Source organism: Pseudonaja textilis, chromosome 12, assembly GCF_049901715.1.
Source record: "Pseudonaja textilis isolate UNSWEBS1 chromosome 12, rPseTex1.2, whole genome shotgun sequence".
Classification (NCBI taxonomy): domain Eukaryota; kingdom Metazoa; phylum Chordata; class Lepidosauria; order Squamata; family Elapidae; genus Pseudonaja; species Pseudonaja textilis.
In genome coordinates this window covers 19,658,419-19,680,072 of record NC_142001.1, presented here as the reverse complement: position 1 = coordinate 19,680,072, position 21,654 = coordinate 19,658,419, and the positions used below count along the sequence as shown (strand labels likewise).

Genomic DNA, 21,654 nt, shown 5'->3' with positions numbered 1-21,654 from the left:
AGGCCTGAAAGCCAACTGGGAGACTTTGGGCCAGGCATTCGCTCAGCCCAGCTCCGCTCACAGGGTGGTTATAATAAAGCATAGGATACAAATAACATAAATAAAAATAGAATCACTTGTTGGTTTCTCCACAAGGGCCGGGCCTAAAGAAGCAGATTGGTACCTGTCTGCCAATTGGGAAGGTCTTGACGTGCAATTTCCAAGGGCTTTGCAGACAGTGTTTGTGAGGCCGCTGCTCAACCATGAGGAGCAACCGATGACAATTGCCGTTCTGGTGTCTGATCAACATCCCCTCCAATGCGAGAATGGCTTTAATCCTCCCTGGGATTCGGCTGCGTCTCTAAGCAACAGGGAGGGATGGGCTTGGCCAAGACTTCCTCTCGGAAAGAGTCTCCACCGGATCCGGGGCTGAAGAAGATCCTCGGATGTTGACTGTTAAGATTCCCATGGATAGGAGATACACGGGAAGAATGGGGCCAGCTTCCCATAGACGGAGATACAGAGAGAAAGAAAGGGAGGGAGGAAGAATTGAAGAAGGAAGGAAAGAGGGAGGGAGGAAGGAAGGAAGGAGAGAAAGAAAAGAAAGAAAGAAGGAAGGAGGGGAAGGAAGAAAGGAGGGAAAGAAGGAAGGAGAGGAAGGAAGGAAAAGAAAGAAAGAAAGAAAGAAAGAAAGAAAGAAAGAAAGAAAGAAAGAGGAAGGAAGGAAGGTAGGAAGAAGAGAAGAAGGAAGGAAAGAGGAAGGGAGGGAAGGAAAGAGAGAAAAGGAAAGAAAGAAAGAAGGAAGGAGGGAGGGAAGGAAGGAGGGAGGGAAAGAAGGAAGGAGAGAGGACGGAAGGAGAGGAAGGAAGGAGAGAGAAAGAAAGGAAAGAAAGAAAGAAAGAAAGAAAGAAAGAAAGAAAGAAAGAAAGAAAGAAAGAAAGAAAGAAAGAAGGAAGGAAGGAAGGAAGGAAGGAAGGAAGGAAGGAAGGAAGGAAGGAAAGACCTGTATCAGTGATCCCATGGCAAGGACAAAATTCTGTGCATGGTCAGAAGTAACCAAAACAGAAGTGTGTGTGTGTGTGTGTGTGTGTGTGAGAGAGACAGAGACAGAGACAGAGACAGAGAGACAGACAAACGGACAGACACAGAGGCAGAGACAGACAGAGACAGAGAGAAACATAGAATCAGAGAGATGGAATTATTGCTGTGCTATAGGATACATTTCCACCACTTCATTGTTAACCATCACACAGCAAGCTAAATTAGTCCACTCTGGGGTTTTCCATACATAAGGAAGCTTACAGTAGCTTCACCAGAGAGCCGAGTGCATCCAACTTGCTAAACTTAAGGAAGCTGGCCAGGTTTAACACTAACCAAGCTTAGCATTGTGTACGTATGCAGCTTCCAGCTCTTTCCCCAGCTGTGGATTTCCTGCACTATATAAGAGACGAGTCCCTAAGGTGTAAATATTATCCAGATTTAAGCTCACTCATCTGCTCCTTTCCTTCATCAAAAGAAAGGAAACTAGAAGCTCACCGATTTGCAATGCCTTTAGAAGCTTCACATTTGGACACAAAAGTACTTACCATAGGATAGAATAGAATAGAATAGAATGAGCTGGAAGGGACCTTGGAGGTCTTCTAGTCCAGCCCCTTGCTCAAGCAGGAGACCCTATACTATTTCAGGTCAGTGACTGTCTCGTCTTGTCTTAAAAATATTTTATTGGAATGATTGTTTGGTCACCTTAACCTTTGTATGAATTAGTGTTGCTAGCTCACTAAACACTGGACAATCAGTCTGGGACTTTATTATACGTGGTGGATCCCAGATCTTTTTGATCCCTTCAAACCCACTAATGCCACAGCCAGAAGAACCTTCTCTGTGCATTGGAAGATCAGAGACAGAGGTCCTGCAACCTGGCAGATCTGCTAAAATAAATAAATAAATGCACAGAAGTCCTTTATCTCTTACCACCGAGAAGTAACCTGCTCCTAGTTGGTTAGGGGACACAAGCCAAAGGAGAGGTAGGAAGTGAAATCTGGGATATTGCTACCTCTGAGATTTACAAGTGTGCGATTTTCTGCTTCTAATTAGAGCTTTTCTTGCGTCTGTAATCAACTAGCTTGTGGAAGGACCATCTCTTTGAATCTTTGCCAACCTCTGAGTTTTAAATAAGAGGCTGGTTGTAGCTTGTCTCAAGAGCCTTCCAACTTAACTGCCACTTGGTGCATGAATATGACTTGAATTGCTGTCACGTGTCAAAGATTCTACCGGAGTCCTTCTTGAGATGTTCTGGCATGCTCAACATCCGATCTGCTTTTCCACCATCAAAATGTGTGAGATGCAGTGAAATTTCCACTCAATGCAAACAAATATTTGCCACCTTCTAATATTTTCTTGAAGACCCCTTAAGTCTTTGCTTACTTCTGTAGGTAGGAGACAAAGGTAATGGAGGGAGAATAGAGTTGAGCTCAGTGGATGTAAGAACCCTAACAAATAACACCACAAATAAATTGTGATCTCTGTAGATTCAGCTCATCTGGTGACTGTATTTGTGTATCTACGTCATTTTTTGGGACAATACATAGGAGTTTTCCATGAGTTTTGGAGAGTTTTCAACTAGCTAATACATTTTTTTTATTATTTTGTGTGGGTGGAGAGAATCGGCCAAAATTGATTAGGAAGAGTTACTTGCTAATAAGGCTCGAATAGGAGGTAGGCAGAACAAGGAGAAAATCTACTATTATCAGGACTTCATTCTAGAGCTCAAGAACCAAAAATTCTTCCTTCTAGAAAGTCCCAAGCTGTAAGATATCAGTGTCAACTAAAAATACTTCTTTGGTCTTTTTAGTTGCCAGCAGAAAGGGAGTGAGGGAAAGCAGTGCATTCCTTAAATGCCATAGATAATCACCTTGGCAGCCGAAGCTGTTGACACGCAAGATTATTACTGGCGAGCATGATTGATGACTCTTGGCTATGGAGGTGTCCCATTGGAGAATATTTATACATCCAGGAGGTGGGAGGAAGACCAGGGTCAAGGGGGAAATGAATGATGTGTCTTAGTGTCAGCTGCACCCAGGTAGCATCAACATGATAACTCCTAATAAATCAATCTTTATTCTGAGAGATGTGGCTAGAGACTTATGATTTGAATGGGGATGAATTTGTCAGAGCCCTAACAATCATTTTCCCCTCATCATTTTTAAAGGAAGTTATTCATGTCCCAAAGGTTCTTTTTTCCAAGTCAACAGGACTTTCTTGGGTTTCTTTTCCCTTGAAAATGTTTCACTTCTCATCCAAGAAGCTTCTTCAATTCTGAGCTTTTTGGATGAGAAGTGAAATGTTTTCAAGGAATAAAACTAAGAAAGTCCAGTTGCCTTTTGGAAAAAAAGGGATCTTTGGGACAACCATGGCCTGGATGATTGAGAATCTCCCTAAAAGTTCTTCATGCCACTCTTACTATAAACCTTCTCCCAAATCACCTGTGAATGGGATGGACTTTAACTCCCAGAATGATGTTAGCCTGCTAGCTGGGAATGGTGCTCACCATAGCCCAACGCATCTAACTTGGGGGAAGGCTCATTGAAGGAACATGATGAATTTAACTAAAATTAACTAAATGTCAGTGGTTGAAAAGGAAAGCCAGACATACTTTGCAAAACATATGCTGGGCTCCTGATGAGATATTGATTGATGTTGACTTGTGCAGGATGTTTTCCCCTTTCTCAAAAGGCAAGAGAATAAAGCGATTAATCTTTCTCAGTTCTCCCCTCCCCCCAAAAAGTGACTCATGGCTTCGGATTGCAGGAGGCCACGGTTTGCTCTCATCGCCGAAACCTGAAGCTTGTTTGAAGAGCAACTTGTTCCAGCGAGCAGGAAGATGTTCTTGGAAGTTGGTGGCCAACGAATGAGAAAGAACTTGGCTTCTTCTCCGTTCTGCATCAGTGCCTCTTGAAAGCTCTCCAGCCTACTCTTAAGTGTGGTTTTTAGTATTCATGGAAACGTCTCCTTCGGAGCTGATGAAAAATGGGGATTTGGGCATGAGCAACTTTCCTTTTGGGAGGTTCTCCACCTGTCACCTATTCACACCTGAGGAACAGCTTTCCCCCTAAAAGTTACCTTAAAATGAAAGCCCCCCCCTCCCTTACTATATGTCCCCCCTCCATGGTTATTGACACTGACTTACCAAGAGGCTGTGCAAAGTCTTCTCAGGTGTTTTCCCAGTTCTACTTGGAGATGTTGGGGATGGAATTCATCTGCAGAGCTTCTGCCCTAGAGCTTTCTACCCAAAAATAAGACTGGGTCTTATATTAATTTTTGCTCCAAATGACGTATTGGGGCTTATTTTATGGTTAGATCTTGCTTTTTGGGGGAAATACAGTACTAAATGCATCCGTCCTGTGGACAATCTTAACTGGGGCTTATATTTGGGATAGAGCTTATATTATGAGCATCCTGAAAAACCATGCTAGGGCTTGTTTTCCAGTTGGATCTTATATTTGGGGGAAAAGGGTATTAGTGTCATGAAAGACCCCACAGAATCCCCTTACAGGATTCAAAGGACGCAGCCTACTCGAGAAGCAATGAAAGTTTGAGATGGACGTTGTGTAATTTACAAGGCTGCATTTTTATCTCCAGGTAAAAAGCCCAGGAACTGAATGAAATCCACAAGCTACTTTGTTATTCTTTGTTTTTTTTTGTTTTTTTTTAGAATGGACACCTTAATATAAATTTGTTTATTCAGTGCATGGTTGTATACAACAAATAATAAACATCTCCTTTGTACAAAGCGACTGGAAACAGCTCATCCTGGCCCAATATCTGCTTTGTACACGTTATCTTTGACAGAGAGCAATGCACAAAATCTTAAACAGATCATGCAACTTCTGAAACCAGCCTCCAACTTCCTCTCATGCAAGAGATATGATGAACTAAACAGAAACTTAACTTCCTCTCCCACCCTGGTTGCATTACTTGTTGTTTCCTTTAAAAACAACAGAGAAGGAAAATACAATTCCAGCCTCTTGCAAATAGAAAGTAAAGATTCAGGAAGGAGAGTCCTTGGTGGACCTGGAACTGCCCTGATGATGATACCTAGTTGGGTCATGAAACGTCTGCAAAAAAGCCACCAAGCTCAGTGAGCACCAAGGATCCCACAGTTCAAACCTGAGCTACAAATATTCCCATCTATTGGATTCAAAAAGGTTCCTATATTGAGATGGATGCTTGTACCTTTTCTTCTTCCACCAAGATCTACACAATTTCCAGCCAGATTTTAGAAATCCACCCCCATCCTTTCTTGTCTTAACAGCTTCTCCTCTCTCAAGGCAAGACCAGGAGAGATTAACTTCCTTCAACCCCAATCAACTCAACAGGCTGGATTGCAATTCCTTTCCGTGCAGTAGTAGGCTTTCCCCAGCTTAAACCTTCAACTCTCCACCCAAATTTTCAGGGAAGCAAAAAAAAGGAAAGATGTTTACAAATAAGATGTCATGGTTTCCCTTTATAAAAATGGAGTTAAGTCACTTTAGTTCCACAGTTTCTGTCTTTAGAAAAAAAGAAGGTATGTCCACAGGTTTTGCGTTTTTGTTTTAAATATGATACACAAAATTAAAAGAAGAGTGGAGGGAAGAGGAGGAGGAGAGAAAAAAGAAAGAAAGAAAAGGACATCTACATTGTGGGATGAACTGTTTTTTTTAAAAAATAATATTTTCCACAGAGGGGGAAATTAACACTCACCTCGGTTCCTACAGACTTGGGGGTATAGCATGAGGGCTTGGAAAGGATGACTACAAATCTATATAAAAAAAACTGTATATATCTCAGTGTGTGTTAAAATCACAAGAACACTTTTTATTTTTATTTTGCTGGAGCCTGAGATTTACTGCGAATCCAGCTCCAAACCTGATTTATTGATTATTTTCCCTCAAGATTACACTAGCGTATCAGCAGGATTTTGCTTTGCTTGTAAAGACACAGCTCAAGGCGCCTTCCAGAGAAGCGATCCCTCCCCAAAAATGCCAAAAAAAAAAAGAGAGAGAGATATATTCAGATTTCTTTTCCTGACCAAGCTTTTATGATATATAAAATGGCAAACTGGAAAAAAAAAAGCAGAGGGTATACAGAGTCCCACTTCCCCACTCCGAACCATTCATATATAAAACACTAAATATTGAAATTTCCCTCAAAGAGCAAAGGAAAGAGAAAGAAAGAAAGAAAGAAAGAAAGAAAGAAAGAAAGAAAGAAAGAAAGAAAGAAAGAAAGAAAGATCTTTGACAGGGTTTCTGTCTCAGTTAGAAAGCCAAGGGTGTTTTTAAATTTTGCAGGATTTTTTTTTTTAAATTTTTTCTCCGCAAGACCTTCGGTGAAGATAAGAAGTAACGGCAGGCTCAATGTGAGGTCATAGCTTCATGTTTGCCTGGCTAGGCCCATGTTTGCACAAGCGCATTTTATACCAATGGGGACAGAAGTGAAATCAATCTTTCCTTCGACACGAATCATGTATGAATGATTTGGGGACCTCCGGAAAGTCCAAAGTAGCTGATAAAAGGCCCGAGAGGCCTATCCCAGTTTGTTGGCTTTGTCGGGAAGGGCTGAACGGTAGGTTTCGCAAAAATAAGGATTCCACGGCAGATCCTAGAGGTTCAAAAGTTCCACTGATGCTCCTCCTCCTCCGCCTCTTCCTTTCACCGTCCCGGCTACGTGGATTCGTTTTGGCTCATAGATTTGCCGCCATTCAAAGCTCCGGAGACGCTTCTGCTTTTCGTTGGGGTACCACTACCAGACCGTGAGAATTCAGTAAGGTCGTGGAGGGAAGGTTCTTTGTACATGGCCACTGGTTGGAAGGAGGAGAAAGGAAAGTCAGAGAAGAATCACAGATGGATCTCCTACTTGAACAGGATCTTGGGCTAGAAGATCTTCAGAGAGATCCCTTCCAACCTCCCCCATGAGTCTAGGTTTCTAAGTTGATCCAGGAACTGACTTCCAGGAGATTGTTCCTCAACCAGCAAGGGGTTCTCTGCCAGTTGCTGGGTGGGCGTGGCCTAGCCAGTCTCCTGCACCATGGGGGAGGGGCATCTTCGCCCTCCCCGCGCTCCGGAGGCTCTCTAAAAATTGGAAACGGGCCCATTTCCGGCCCTTCCAAACTTCCGGGAGGCCCGCTTTTTTTGCCCTCCTTGAGTCTCTGTGCGTGCCCTACACTTACCTGCATCCAAAACAGGCCACGTGGGGACTCCTGGGAAGGGAGGGGCCGGGTGGGCGGGGCCAGCCAGGAGTGGGATTTGCGGGTTCTCCAAATTTCACAGAATCTCAGCTAGGGGGTCTCCCGAAAGCCCTGCAAACCCCCAGCGGCTCTGCAAAGGGTGTTACCTTTTAGCGGTTTGGGAAGAAAATGTGCAGCGGGCTTGTTTTTCTTCACATGGTTCCCTTTCATGACCTCGCCTTCTTTGTTGAGGCCCAAGTACCAACCTCTTCCCGATTGCATCTGCCGGTAGATCATGGAAGAATACGTGACGTAATAGTTTTCGAAAACGGATTCTTTGAACTTGCATTCCGGTGTGAAGTGCTCCTGCAGGGAAAGGGGGGACAGGGGGAGGAGGAGGAGGAAAGAAAGAGAGAAAGAAAGAAAGAAAGAAAGAAAGAAAGAAAGAAAGAAAGAAAGAAAGAAAGAAAGAAGGAAGGAAGGAAGGAAGGAAGAAAGAAAGAAAGAAAGAAAGAAAGAAGGAAGGAAGGAAGGAAGGAAGGAAAGAAAGAAAGAGAGAAAGAAGGAAGGAAGGAAAGAAAGAAAGAAAGAAAGAAGGAAGGAAGGAAGGAAAGAAAGAAAGAAAGAAAGAAAGAAAGAAAGAAAGAAGGAAGGAAGGAAGGAAGGAAGGAAAGAAGGAAAGAAAGAAAGAAGGAAGGAAGGAAAGAAAGAAAGAAAGAAGGAAGGAAGGAAAGAAAGAAAGAAAGAAAGAGAGAGAGAGAGAGAGAAAAGAAAGAAAGAAAGAGAGAGAGAAAGAAAGAGAGAGAGAGAGAGAAAGAAAGAAAGAAAGAAAGAAGGAAGGAAAGAAAGAAAGAAAGAAAGAAAGAAAGAAAGAAGGAAGGAAGGAAGGAAAGAAAGAAAGAAAGAAAGAAAGAAAGAAAGGAAGGAAGGAAGGAAAGAAAGAAAGAAAGAAGAAGGAAGGAAGGAAGGAAAGAAAGAAAGAAAGAAAGAGAGAGAGAGAGAAGAAAGAAAGAAAGAAAGAGAGAGAGAAGAAAGAGAGAGAAAGAGAGAAAGAAAGAAAGAAAGAAAGAGAGAGAGAAAGAAAGAAAGAAAGAAAGAAAGAAAGAAAGAAAGAAAGAAAGAAAGAAAAGAAAAAAATCAATATTTGCACAACGTCCCATCTGTTAATGCAGAAATGATTTCATATTTTGCTGGCCTCTGCCCCCTCCCTGCTCTGGTTTCCTTCCGCCGTAATGTAGTTTGGGAGCAGATGGGCCACTGCCTCTCCAGGCCACCACAACGTCTGAAGTGAAGAAATATCGATCTGGAAGGTGAATTTTTGTTACTCCATCACGATCGAGCAGAGCCCTGAATGGAGACTGGGGGGAGAGAGGGGTTTAGTACGGGTGGGTGGGTGGGGAGAAATTAAGATCAAAGGACGGCCGTTGAGAGTAAATGCTCTTTTACCAAGTGGCTCAGGCTAACGCAACACTGAGCAGCTACCTCATTACATTGCTATTATTTATTTACGCCTTCTTATCTGGACTGCTGCAGACCTGGGTTCTTTTGAAAGCTTGCGACGGTGATTGGGAAGCCAACATCAGTGGAACTGTGATTTATTTTACACCATGGGTCTTTAGGAAGCGCCAGGTTCCTGCGGGAAACGGTCGTAACCAAGGGTGGTCTGCTACGGATTCGCCAGTTATGGCTGGTTTGGAAAACCACCAAATCCTATCACTGTCTGGCCATGCCCACTCCACCCCTCCCCGGAGTCTTCACACAGCCCATTTTGGTAAGTGCAGGGCCTGCACAGAGGCTCAGGGAGGGGGGGGGAAAGGGGCCACCCATAAATTCTGGGAAGGCCGGAAATGGGCCTGTTTCCGGCTTCCAAAGGAGCCCAGGGAGGCCATTTTGCCCTCCTGGAGGCTCGAACAAAGCTTCCGGAGTTTGGGGAATGCAGAAAGGGCCCCCCCTGCACTGTGGTGCAGGAGGCCATCTAGGCCAGTGATGGCAAATATTTTTTGTTGTGGTTGCCAAAAGTACGATAGCATGTCTGTGTGTGCTGGCTCCCATAATGCAATGCGCTTCACTCCCCCTGTGCACATGCACGCAACATCCTCGCCCTGCCCCCTTACCTGCACTGCGCATGCGTGCACCTCCCAGCTGATTTTGGGCCCGTTTGAGGCCCATTTTCATCCTCCTGGAGGCTCGAGGGAAGCCTCTGCAGCCTCAGGAGCCGAAAAACGGCCCTCCAGAAATAACGGAAGTGCAGTGCAGGTAAGTTTGGCTGGGGCTCGCGTGACTGCACAAATGGCTCTGTGTGCCACCTGTGGCACACATGCCATAGGTTCCCCATCAAGGGTCTAGGCCACGCCCACCATGGCCACACCCACCCAGCAACCGGGCAGAGAACACATCGCCGAAATTTTTGAAGCCCACCCCTGGTCTTAACTGGAAACGGCTCCTGTCATACGTTTAGAAGAACCTCCATGGAAAAGGTTTCGCGAGACAAGTACTTCTGAAGTCACCGAGAATATATTTGCAGAACAAAACGCCGCACTGGTGACAGGAAGAGCATCTGGTCCTTCAAACACTCTGTTCAGTTACCCACAAAGGATTATGGGGATATTAAAAGAAGAGGATGAATACGGAATGTTGACTAGTCGGATTGATTCTGCCTTGGGATTTATATATGCATAGTCTGCCGTGGATGTGCATATATTTCACATGCTTGCAGGTAGATATTTCTTTAAGACACAGCATAAGGAGCCAACGGCGGTATTCTTCAAGTCGCAAACCCCCCACCACAACAACAGAAAAAAAAACACCACGCATTGAAGTAAAGTGGTGGGAAGGAGATGGGACACCATGGAGCTCATCATCCAATTAAGAGCACTAAAAGAGAACCCTGGAGTGTGTGGAGAAGGTGATTATAGCTTCAGTACAGTAATTTGCTGTGTTTAGGGACTGCACAACTTGCTGCATTCAAAGATGGATGTTCAAATTAGGAGCCCAGCCACTCTGCTGTCATCAAGCCAATTCCTTCGGAGGGTTCCTTGCAACAATTTCGGCCCCAAGAACCGTTTCTGTAGATGGGCGTCCTTCTGAGTTTCATTCATGCCCAGAAGACAGATGCTTGAATGCAAAACTACCTGAGGATATATACAATCCTGGGCAGGAATGGCCTTCAAAAAATTTAGGAAAGGGTTCTCTGCTCAGTTGCTGGGTGGGCGTGGCCTCATCGGCTTCCTGCACTCCTTCCTTCCTTCCTTCCTTCCTTCCTTCCTTCCCACTTAGCACTAACACTCCGACTTATACAGTGCTTTCCAGCCCTCTCTAAGTGGTTTGCAAAGTCATCCACTTGCCCCCAACAATCTGGGTCCTCGTTTTATTGACCTCGGAAGGACGGAAGGCTGACTCAACCTTGAGCCGGTCAAGATCGAACCTCAGACTTCAGGCAGAGTTAGCCTTGTAATACTGCCTTCTAACCACTGTGCCACCAGAACTCCTTTTAGAAATGGTTGGAAAGCCTTAGACTTCCTGCTTGAACAAGCCAACAAACATTGGAAAGAAAGCAGATGAATTAAAAGCAAGATTGGAAAAAGAGGATTAAGGAAAGATTCTTGGAAGGTTCCTTTTGCCTCACCATATTTGATTTTTGCCATATCAAATTAGATAAATACAAACATTGGGCAACAATGAAGATGTCTCCTAGGAAAAGGTAATGGCCTTGATGTCGGATACCTTTGAAAAATGAGCCCGCTGATAATTAAGCCTTCAAAAGCAACCAGGATGATGAGGGGACTGGAAGCTCAAACATACGACGAATGGTTGCAGGAAACGGGCCTGGCTAGTCTGGGGAAGAGAAGGACCAGGGGAGACAGGAGAGCAGCCTTCCAATATTGGAGGGGCTGCCACAGAGAGGAGGAAGGGGTTAAGCTATTCTCCAAAGTACCTGAAGTCCAGACAAGGAACAATGGATGGAAACTGATCAAGGAGAGACTCAACCTAGAAATAAGGAGGAATTTTCTGACTGTGAGAGCAATCTTCCCATGGAAGAGAAGTTGCCCTTGGAAATTGTGGGAGCTTCATCCCTGGAAGCTTTCAAGAAGAGACTGACTGCCAGCTATCAGAAATAGTGTAGGGTCTCTTGCTTGGGTGGGGGGTTGGACTACATGACCTACAAGGTCCCTTCCAATTGTGTTGATCTGTAAAAAAGGAGGTAGGTCACTCTGGCTTGAAAGTTTGCAAAGGGGGCTAATCTGGATCAGGAGTATCCGCTCGCTCCCACATCCCAGCCTGGGGAAATCTCCTTTAAAAAAAAAACCACCCCGATTTCTTCAAGGGTACCTGGTTGCCTTCCCAACCTCTTTGGAAAAACCCAATGTGGCTCGTCTCTTCTACGGTTCACATGGCTTGTTAACCCAGGCGCCTAGCTTTTTATTCATCAGAAATCAGACAAGAGCTTTAATTTAAAATGTCACAACATTGAGTAATGCTTTTGACAGAACCGTAACAAAGCTGCGAGGTTAATGAGGAATAGGTTAATTTCCTACGGCAACAAAACCGCCAAACGTTCCATTCTCCCGTCTCCCCTCCAAAGTGATCAATCCTAAATTAAATAAAAAGTGTGGTAGATAAGCTCACACGAAGAAGTGGAGATTAGCAGCCAGGAAAAATGAACAATAGAAGAGGCAACACAAACAGAAAGTTAAGATGTGATAATACGTATGCAGCAGTCAGTAAGAGGGAAAAATGATCAGTTTTAAATCATCAAAAATGAAAGACAATAAGATAATACCCTGGCTTGGATGTTCATTTTCCTTCCATTTTCCTTGGCAATCTTCTGTCATCTCAAAAATCCTATTTTCTTGCAAAAAAAAATTAAAATCTTTGAACTGAACCGGACTCCTAGTCTTAATCAACATCGCAGCAGCAAAGAAATGTTTTGTTATTCTCTTTTGTCCAAGATTTTCTTTCTTTTTTTAAAAAAAAAATTGTATTCTTGTCTGTCAGAATTGTCTGAAATTTTGAGTAAGTTCTCATCCAAGGTCCAAACCAAGTAGAGGAGGTATTCAGCAGGTTCTGACCAGTTCTGTAGAACTGGTAGAGGAAATGTTGAGTAGTTTCAACAACCAGTAAATCCCACCTCTGACTGGCTCCGCCCCCATCTATTCTCCGCCTCCCGAGTCCCAGCTGATTGGCTGGGTCTTCTTTGGTTGCCCTGCACAGGAGAACGGAGCTGGAAAGCAGGTGAGTGGGGTGGGGAGGGAAGGGGGATTTTGCAATAACCTTCCCCTGCCACGCCCACCAAGCCACACCTGTCACACCACGCCCACCAAGCCACACCCATAGAACCGGTAGTAAAAAATTTTTGAATCCCAACACTGGAATCAAGAGTAAAGATCAAGGATCCCTCTTGGACTTGAACACATGCTAAACAAGATCTGTAAACTCTCTTTCTCTTTAGGATTGCAAACCACAAGACACCAAAACTATTAATTGAAGGAGCCCTTTCTTATTTCACGGGCCATTACACGGCAATCTATAAGATTCTCCTTTTAAAAATTAGGCCTGTCTTTGTCTCGGTGATATTTTAATTTCATTTGTTCGGTTCTATTCCAAACAACGGGCCTGGACAATCGCGGCTCACAGCTGGGATTCAGCGCAGAGACTTTGCAGTAAGATGGCTGAGGCCCATTGGCCCAGTTGGAAGTTAAAGAAGTGATTAGCAGATTCTGAGGGAAAAAGGACTATTTAATACTTTGAGAAAGCAGAAAAAATCCTCTCTTCCTCCCCTTCCTTGATTTCCTTCCTTCCTTCCCTCTCTTCCTCCTTCCTTGCTTGATTTCCTTCCCTTTGATTCCTTCCTTCCTTCCTTTCCTTCCTCTCTCTCTCCCTCCCTTGATTTTCTTCCTTTTTTCCTTTCCTTCCTTGATTTCCTTCCTTCCTTGATTTCTTCCTTCTTTCCTTCTTTCCCTTCCTTCCTCTCTCCATCTCTCCTTTCCTCCCTCCCTCCTTAATTTCCTTCCTTCCTTCCTTGATTTCTTTCCTTTCCTCCCCTCCTTCGCTTCCTTCCTTCCTTCCTTCCTTCCTTCCTTCCTTCCTTCCTTCCTTCCTTCCTTCCTTCCTTCCTTCCTTCCTTCCTTGATTTCTTTCCTTTCCTCCCCTCCTTCCCTTCCCTCCCTTCCTTCCTCCCTTCCTTCCTTCCTTCCTTCCTTCCTTCCTTCCTTCCTTCCTTCCTTCCTTCCTTGATTTCTTTCCTTTCCTCCCCTCCTTCCCTTCCTTCCTTCCTTCCTTCCTTCCTTCCTTCCTTCCTTCCTTCCTTCCTTCCTTCCTTCCTTGATTTCTTTCCTTTCCTCCCCTCCTTCCCTTCCTTCCTTCCTTCCTTCCTTCCTTCCTTCCTTCCTTCCTTCCTTCCTTCCTTCCTTCCTTCCTTCCTTCCTTCCTTCCTTCCACTGTTCCCTTCGATGGACTCTGTGCCCCAATATGCAATTGGGATTAAAGCCCCATGCAAGTCAATTTGAAAACAATCTGTACACGAGGGGTTGCCAGAACAGTCCAGCTCCCCAGCAACTTGATGGAATAACCACATTTTCACCTGTTTCCTAACCCCGCCCAGCAAAACAGGCGTGTGGATTTTCTCCTTCCCCACCCCAGACTGTCAGCCTCTGTCTGGTTAACTCCATCCCACCATATTCTTCTGTCTCCTGCCTTAATCACCGTCTCGCTTGTTTCATCATTTGATTTCCGCGTGCTAAATTATAAGTTTGGCAGGCGACCGTTGTTAGGATCGCCACAGGTACAGCAGGCGAAGGAACAAATAACAATAATAAATGCCCGGGAAAGGGAGAATTTGTTATTTAAATTGGACTGTGGCAACCAAAGCGGCATTTCAGGCAAACAAGATTAAATGGCGAGGAGACGCAGACATGCCAACCGAGGGAGGAAAGCAGATCGATAGGATGTCATTTGAAAATATAAAAATCTGAGCTTTTCTCTCTCCCCCCCCCTCCCTATCTAATTGAGCCAGTCAGCATTATTAAATTAAGGCTTTCTCGAGATGAAAAACTACCTTTCTGACTTGCTCTTCTCCTCACCCCAAGTGCCAAGGTGCAGTTATAAAATCACAGGGGTGAATGAACGTTCAAGATCTCTTTTTAAGCCGCCTCCAGCCAAGAAGTAGTAGCGGTACCAGTGGTGGGATTCAATTTTTTTTTACTACTGGTTCTGTGGGTATGGCTTGGTGGGCATGGCGTGGCTTGGTGGGTGTGGCAGGGGAAGGATACTGCAAAATCCCCATTCCCTCCCCACTCCTGGGGGAAGGTTACTGCAAAATCCCATCCCCTTCCCACCCCACTAGCCTGCTTTCCAGCTCCATTCTCCTTGGCAGGGCAACAAAAAGAAGGCCCATCCGATCAGCTGGGACTCAGGAGGCAGAGAATAGATGCGGTTGGTGGGGCCAATCAGAGGCGGTATTGGCCGCTTCTCCGAACTACTCAAAATTTCCAGCTGTGAAGCTTTGGCAGAAATGGTCTTTTCCTGGGGAAAAAACAAAGCTGACCAAAAAATTGTGCAAGGTATTTTCCTTGGAAGTAAAACAAAAATCCATGTGAGATAATTCAAAGCTTCCCCATTACAGAAGGAACTTCCTGTAGCTCTGTCTTTCTCAACTTCCACAACCTTAAGAGGTGTGGACTTCAACATATTGGCTGGGGAATTCTGGGAGTTGGAAGTCCACACCTCGTCAAGCATGTTGGATAGAGAATTCTGGGAGTTGAAATCCATACCTTGGTGGCTGGGGAATTCTGGGAGTTGAAGTCCATACCCCTTAGCTGCTGAGATTGAAAAATATTGTCCAAATTCTCACAACTCCGATTGACTTTGAGACATGTGGAATGAAGGGAATTGGCCAAGAAACCTGGAAAGGATCCAGTTAGGAAAGGCTAGCCAAAGCCATCTCATTTTAAAAGAGAGGAGGTGCCCTGATTTCACCCCTGCCCCCCACCCCTCAAACACACCACCTTCTAATCAGACCCACCCCCCGCCTTGCAAAAAAGCTATGTTGCATCGGGCAGCAATTCATCTCACATTATCTCAATTATCCATCTTAATGAGCCCACTTCTCCGAAACCAACTCTCAGCAGCAGCAGCAGCAGCAGAAAAATAAGGGTGCATCTAGAACCCCAAATGTGGGTCTGTTCTCTCCCATTGAGGAATCTTGGTTTGCCCTTATGCGGGTTTCTTGTTTTGGAGGAACCATTGCAAAGCCCACGAGGTCTTCAGTCTTGGAGTGACAACAGGAAGGGTTGGAAGAGTGATTGATTAATTTGAAGCGGGGCCTTTGCTTTTCATTTCCTGTTCTGAATGAGTAACAAGAACAGCAAGCGGGGGAAGGGACGCAACTTGAAATTCTCAGAATACGCTGGCAGCAGAAAAGGGCGGGGGGAATAACCTCCTGGCAGAGCTTCTTTTCTGCAAACATCATGTAAGAATCATCCTCATCCTCATCACAAAATGCCAAGCTGCTTGGATTTGCACATATATTATACTGATACATTAGAACATCCTAAGTTGCTAGGAAGAATTTGACACCAGATTAGTTCTTGGGAAGAATCTGAAGGCCAACATCCATTAAAGAACTGGTATTTCTGATTTCACCTCATGTGTACAGCTAATGACAAGACGTGGCAATGGCTAAGCGTAGGAACATCGAAGAACGTCACAAAAGGGCTGATTCCGACTGCCCAGAATGTTGAAAATGCAAAAGCAACTGGGGTATCTTTTTCCATATGTGGTGGACATGCCCAGAAGCCAAGAGATATTGGAGTAGAATTAAAAAGTGGTTAGAGTAAATAACAACAAAAAAAATTGAATGTAGACCATAACTTTTTTTTTTTTTACTGGGAAAAATAAGAGGAGAATATACCAAAAAAGGACAAATATATCATCTTACATGTAGCAACTATGGCTAGAATGCACAGTACTGAAACAGGATAAGATACCACCTGAGGGGATAGTGATAAAAAAAGAGTTTGGACTGTGTGGAAATGGTCAGGCTTACTCTAGAGTTCAAAGGTAGAGTTGAATCAGAGTATTATTTGGTCTGGGACACCTGGTACACCTAGTTAGATAATAGAAACAAAAGTAATATTGGAAAAGTAATACTGTTGGAAAATCCTTAATAAAAATACTGGAAAAAAAGAAGAACAAATGCCTACAATGGCAGAGTTAAGACAACCACAAATGCCCCTTCTGCAAAGAAGCTGTAGAAACAGTGAATCCCCTGGTGAGCTGTTGTAACAGAAGATTGCAGACTGACTACAAGCAACGGCGTGACAAAGTAGCAACAATGGTGCATTGCAATGTCTGCCCAAAACACCATTTGTGTACAAGCAAGAACGGGTGGAACCACAAAATAGACACAGGAACTGAAAATGAAGAAGTTAAGGTGCTCTGGGTTTGGGGAATTCAAACCAACATGTACCTGTCACATCACACCCCAGTCTTAACAAGTGTTGATAAGAAAGACATCTGGATAATGGACAACCAAACACAACAGATGAGAAAGAATTGACGGAAAAAAATCACAAACTAGAAAAAAAACCCCACAAACAGAAATAAAACAACTATGGCTAAAAAAAGCAAAGATATAACCAACAGTAATAAGAGTCTTGGATGTTAAGAAAGATTATTTTTATAAGCACCAAGTAAGAAGTAATTTTGCATTTGTTCTTATAATTGCTATAAAAAAATCAGAAGGTATTTCTTTCTATTTTTTTCCTCTCTGTCCTTTTGGCATCTCCTTTGTTTTTTTCTCCTGTTTCTTTCCCGTTCTTGTTCGTTTTTAATCTTTCGTTGAACATTCTTAATGAACACGATAAAAAAGATCTCAATAAGATAGCAAATAAGAAATACGTAAAGCCCGCAGAACTTAAAACGGGAATGCAAAACAAGGAACGGCAACCCAGGGCAAACTCATCAGCCATCCTTGAACACAGTTCACAAACTCACTTAAATTCAGAGACACACACAAAATTCAGAGGTTTTTCCATTCAGGCACCTTCCGTCTCCCTTCCTCCCTCCTGTTTCAATCTCTTAGACGTTGGCAACAACTGAAGTTATGAATCAATCTGCATCCAGAGCTTGTCACATCACAGGGATATATTCATTAGTCCATTTCATCAAACTTTCTCCAAGCCTGCAAAAGCCTGGTAGGCGGATTTTTCTGAAGCCGCAATTATTTTTTTCCCAACAAAACTTCCATCCAGGATTCCCATCCTTGGATCAACCCCATTTTCCCCCCCCTTCCTCTCATTTTCTCTAGGCTAGCCTGATGTTAAACTTGTAAGCCTCCCCATCACTTTCCAAAAGATGGAATGATGACTCCTCTCTGATGGACTTTGATAGATGAAGCCATTGAAAAGAATCCGAGCTGCGGTAAGCCTCCCGCTTCTCGTGGTATGACATTCTATACATTAAAGACTATATTCCTTCTCTGATTTCTTTCTAACAAATCTTGGTGTGACCTTGACTTGGATGGGAATACTGCCAGGAAACAGCAACGAGGAAGTGAGAAAAAAAAATATTCCAAATAAGGCAGTGACAATCTCTCTTATTGCTGCTACATCGTGGTGACCAGAGAAGTTAGAAGTTCAGCTTGAATGGAACCGGAGTTGACTTGTAATCTCCAGCCCATTAGTTGTGAGCTGGTGAGTCACGGAGCTAGAACAGAAGCGAAAAAAGAAAATCTACTTTTTTTCTTTACATCGGCTATATGTTCTGCATTTTTCTCATTCTTCCAAACCCTTTTAAAAATATTCTTCGATTAAAAAGCAGAACTGGAAAAGAATTTGGAGAAGGAGGAAGAAGAGCCAGAGGAGGAGGAGAAAAACAGGGTTCTGTTTGTATTTGTGTTACAACACTTGATGACATTTCAGACGGTATAAATTTGTGCCACTCAGCTGCCTATATTAAACTGAAGATGTCTTAGCTGGATGGATATCAATCTCACCAGAAGAGAAGGAGGAGGAGGAGGAGGTGGAGCAGGGGGAGGAGGAAGAGGAGGAGGAGAGGAGGAGAAGGAGGAGGAGAAGGAGAGGAGGAGGAGAAGGAGAGAAGGAGCAGGAGGAAGAGGAGGAGGAGGATGGGAGAAGGAAAGGAGGAGGAGGAGGAGAAGGAAAGGAAGAAAAGGAGAAGGAGAGGAGGAGGAGGAAGAGGAGGAAGCGGGGAGAAGGAGAGGAGAAGGAGAGGAGGAGGAAGAGAAAGAAGAGGAGGAGGAGGAGGAAGGGAGAAGAAGAGGAGGAGAAGGAGGAGGAGAGGGAAGAAGGAAGGAAGAAAGAAGAAGAGATTCTTTCTCTCCCCACTGCCCCCACCAAGTCCACCCTCAAAGAAATGTTGTGGTGATACTTCTAAACAGCAGCAGAATTAATCCCTCCCTGCCATCACAAAATTACTCAATGGTGAAAGGGAACACAAGTCAACCACTCAGTTGGGTCGCTTGAGGGAGGGGGAGGTTCTCTAAAAGCCCTTTTAGCAACTTCTCTTGCCGCACATCAAAACGGGGGGACGGGGAACAACAAGATGCATTGAGTAGCATTTCCTGGAGTCCAACTGCATTTTAGAACATTTTCCTTTCTTCTCTTTTGGTCTTTCTCTTCCTGTAAGCCTCCTGGGTCTCATCGATCTCAATTTCCTCCCAGTCAGCTCTTTCTACAACTATGTTGCCCCAACATTTTGCATTTCCCCTCCCCTCTCCCAGTGGGCCATCCCAACTGGGAGTTAAGAGAGTTGTAGTCTACCTATCCACAGCCAAGAGGAGGCAAATCTCTTCTATCTCCAAATGTGAGTAGAAGCATTCTTGATTTTCCCTTGGCTTTTACACTGATTAGTAAAACTGAAGTCAAGTAAGGGGACAATGGGGAATTTTCAGCGTTGGCAATTACTTTCTGTGTCATGGGTATACTTTTTTTTTTAGTCGACTCAAGGGAATGGCATGAAGCACAACAACGTCTGTGTTGCTAGTCCTCTGTACTGATGGATAGCTGCTGTTGACATAGGGTGGCGAGGCAACACACAATCTTCACAACTATACTAACTAGGGTCCATAGGGTATTTTATTGTTTACCTGTCAGCTGTTAAGAGGTATTGTGATAGAGCATAAGAAAAAAAGAATAGAATAGAAAAGAAGGGAAGGGAATGGAACTGAGTGGAGAATAGAATAGAATAGAATGCCCTGTTTACCCAAAAATATGACCTAGTGTGAAAATAAGTCCTAGCTTGATTTTTACTTGTGCACCCAATATAAGCCCTACCCACAAAATAAGCCCTAATCAAGATGCCACCCACTCCAGAGTAGACAGGTAAAAATTAAGCTAGGGTGGGGGTGGGAGGGTGTTGTAGCTAGGCCTCGCACACCCCAAGCCCTGCCTTGCCAGACCATTTCTTCTGCAGCCAGCATAGCTTTCCTAAAGGCCTCTGTAGCTGATAACAGCTGATCGATCTGGGCTCTCTTATCAGCTCCAGAGGCCTTCAGGAAAGCCTTGCTTGGCCGCAGAAGAAGTTCCTGAAGGCCTTTGACAGTGAAAAGGAGGCTGGGGGTGACGCATGCAAGTGAGGTGAGTCACTGGATGAACATAAGACCTAATGGCTTTTTTTGGTGGCAAATATATATATATAAGACAGTGTCTTATTTTCAGGAAAACATGGTAGAATAGAATAGAATAAATAGAACAGAATAAATTAGAATAGAATAAATTAGAATAGAAAAAACTAGAATAGGATAGAATAAATAATTGGAATAAAGAATAGAATAGAATTAGAATATAATAAGAATTGAATAAATTAGAATAGAATAGAATAGAATAGAATAGAATAGAATAGATATTGGAATAAAGAAGAGAAGAGAAGAGGAGAGGAGAGGAGAGGAGAGGAGGATTTGTCACGAGTGGAAGGGAGTCATTTCTAGCTAAACCGAAAGGTCAGAGACTGAGGCTCCGGCCACGCACCCACCCACGCATCCGGAGCGCATGCTTGCCGCAGCCTGTTCTTTCTCCAGCCTATTTAGAGATCAGCAGTTCTGGGGATGGCTGTTTTGGATTGCCTGCCCCCCCCCACACCTTCCCTCCCCCAAGTGCAAAGTAATTGTGATGTATGGGAAGCGAGGCACAAGCAAACCAAAGCATCAGAACGGAACCGAATGAGAAATTCTTCCAATTAGCCATCTCGGCAGGAGAAGAAAACAGTTTCCGTTGGAGTCTCCAACAGCTGGGTCACCCCTGAGATCTTTTATTTATTAGGATGCTTTTCTGCAAGACAGTCGACTTACAAGGTGAGAGCAGGAAAGCAAGCTCTTCTATCTCTCCCTGGAGGAGAACCTCAGCCTTGTTCGGGTGGCTGAGGTCAACTCTTGGGCCTTTGGGAAGATCACGGAGGAGTGAGACTCAAATGATAACCACAGCACCTTCCTTCATGGTCTGCTTCAAAATCCGGTGCTGGACTCACTCATTTGAACGATGGGGACATCCCCTATCTTGGGCCACTTCTGATGACAGATCAACTGAGTTGGAAGGGACCTTGTAGGTCATCTAGTTCAACCTCCCGCCCAAGCAGGAGACCCTACACAATTTCTGACCAAGGGCAGTCCAGTCTCTTCTTGAAAGCCTCCAGTGATGAAGAAGCTCCCACCACTTCCAAAGGCAAATTCTGTTCCTTGGGTTGATGGTTCTCATTGTCAGAAAATTCCTCTTTATTTCCAGGTTGAATCTCTCCTTGATCAGTTTCCATCTATTGCTTGTCTGGCCTTCAAGGTGCCCTGGAAAATAGCTGGACCCCTTCCTTCTCTCGTGGCAGCCCCTCAAATTTGGGAAGACTGCTATCCTGTCTCCCCTTCTCTTCATTAAACTAGCCAGGCCCAGTTCCTGCAACCCTTCTTCATGTTTTAGTTTCCAGGCCTTTGATCATCTTAGCTAGATTTAGTTTAACAGAGGTGGAGGGTACCTTGTAGGTCATGTAGTCCAACCAGAGATGGTATTCAGCAGGTTCTGACCAGTTTTGGAGAACCGGTAGTGGAAATTTTGAGTAGTTTGGAGAACCGGCAAATACCATCTCTGACTGGAGATTTTACAGTATCCTTTCCCTGCTATGCCCATTGAGCCACGCCCATACAACCGGTAGTAAATTTTTTTGAATCCCACCACTGAGTCCAACCCCCTTGCCCCAGCAGGAGACCCTACACCATTTCTGACAAATGGCCATCTCTCCAGTGATGAAGCTCCCACAATGTCCGAAGGCAACTTCTGTTCCATCGGTTGATTGTTTCCCCTGTTAGAAAACTTCTTATTTCTAGGTTGAATCTCTCCTTGTTACGTTTCCATCCATTATTCCTTGACTGGCCTTTGGGTGCTATGGAAAACAGCTGGATCCCTTCCAAAGAACATCTGAACATCACAGCCCAAGGGAGTATCCAAAACATTTCACGGAGCTTCGCTTGGTGG

At 44.2% G+C, this 21,654-nt stretch overlaps 1 protein-coding gene across 5 annotated transcripts in view; it reads right to left on the bottom strand.

Annotated features, from left to right (window-relative positions):
• Positions 1-5,554: 5,554 nt before the first annotated feature.
• Positions 5,555-21,654, bottom strand: part of FGF13 (fibroblast growth factor 13) — a 107,328-nt gene continuing 91,228 nt past the window's right edge. For all 5 annotated transcript variants that reach the window (XM_026716611.2, XM_026716613.2, XM_087941190.1 and 2 more), the window contains 2 exons: positions 7,348-7,546; positions 5,555-6,814 (listed from right to left, as the gene is read on the bottom strand). In XM_026716611.2, coding sequence (XP_026572396.1) covers positions 6,678-6,814; positions 7,348-7,546 — 336 coding nt within the window. In that variant the 3' untranslated portion in view covers positions 5,555-6,677. The remainder of the gene's footprint in view (positions 6,815-7,347; positions 7,547-21,654) is intronic.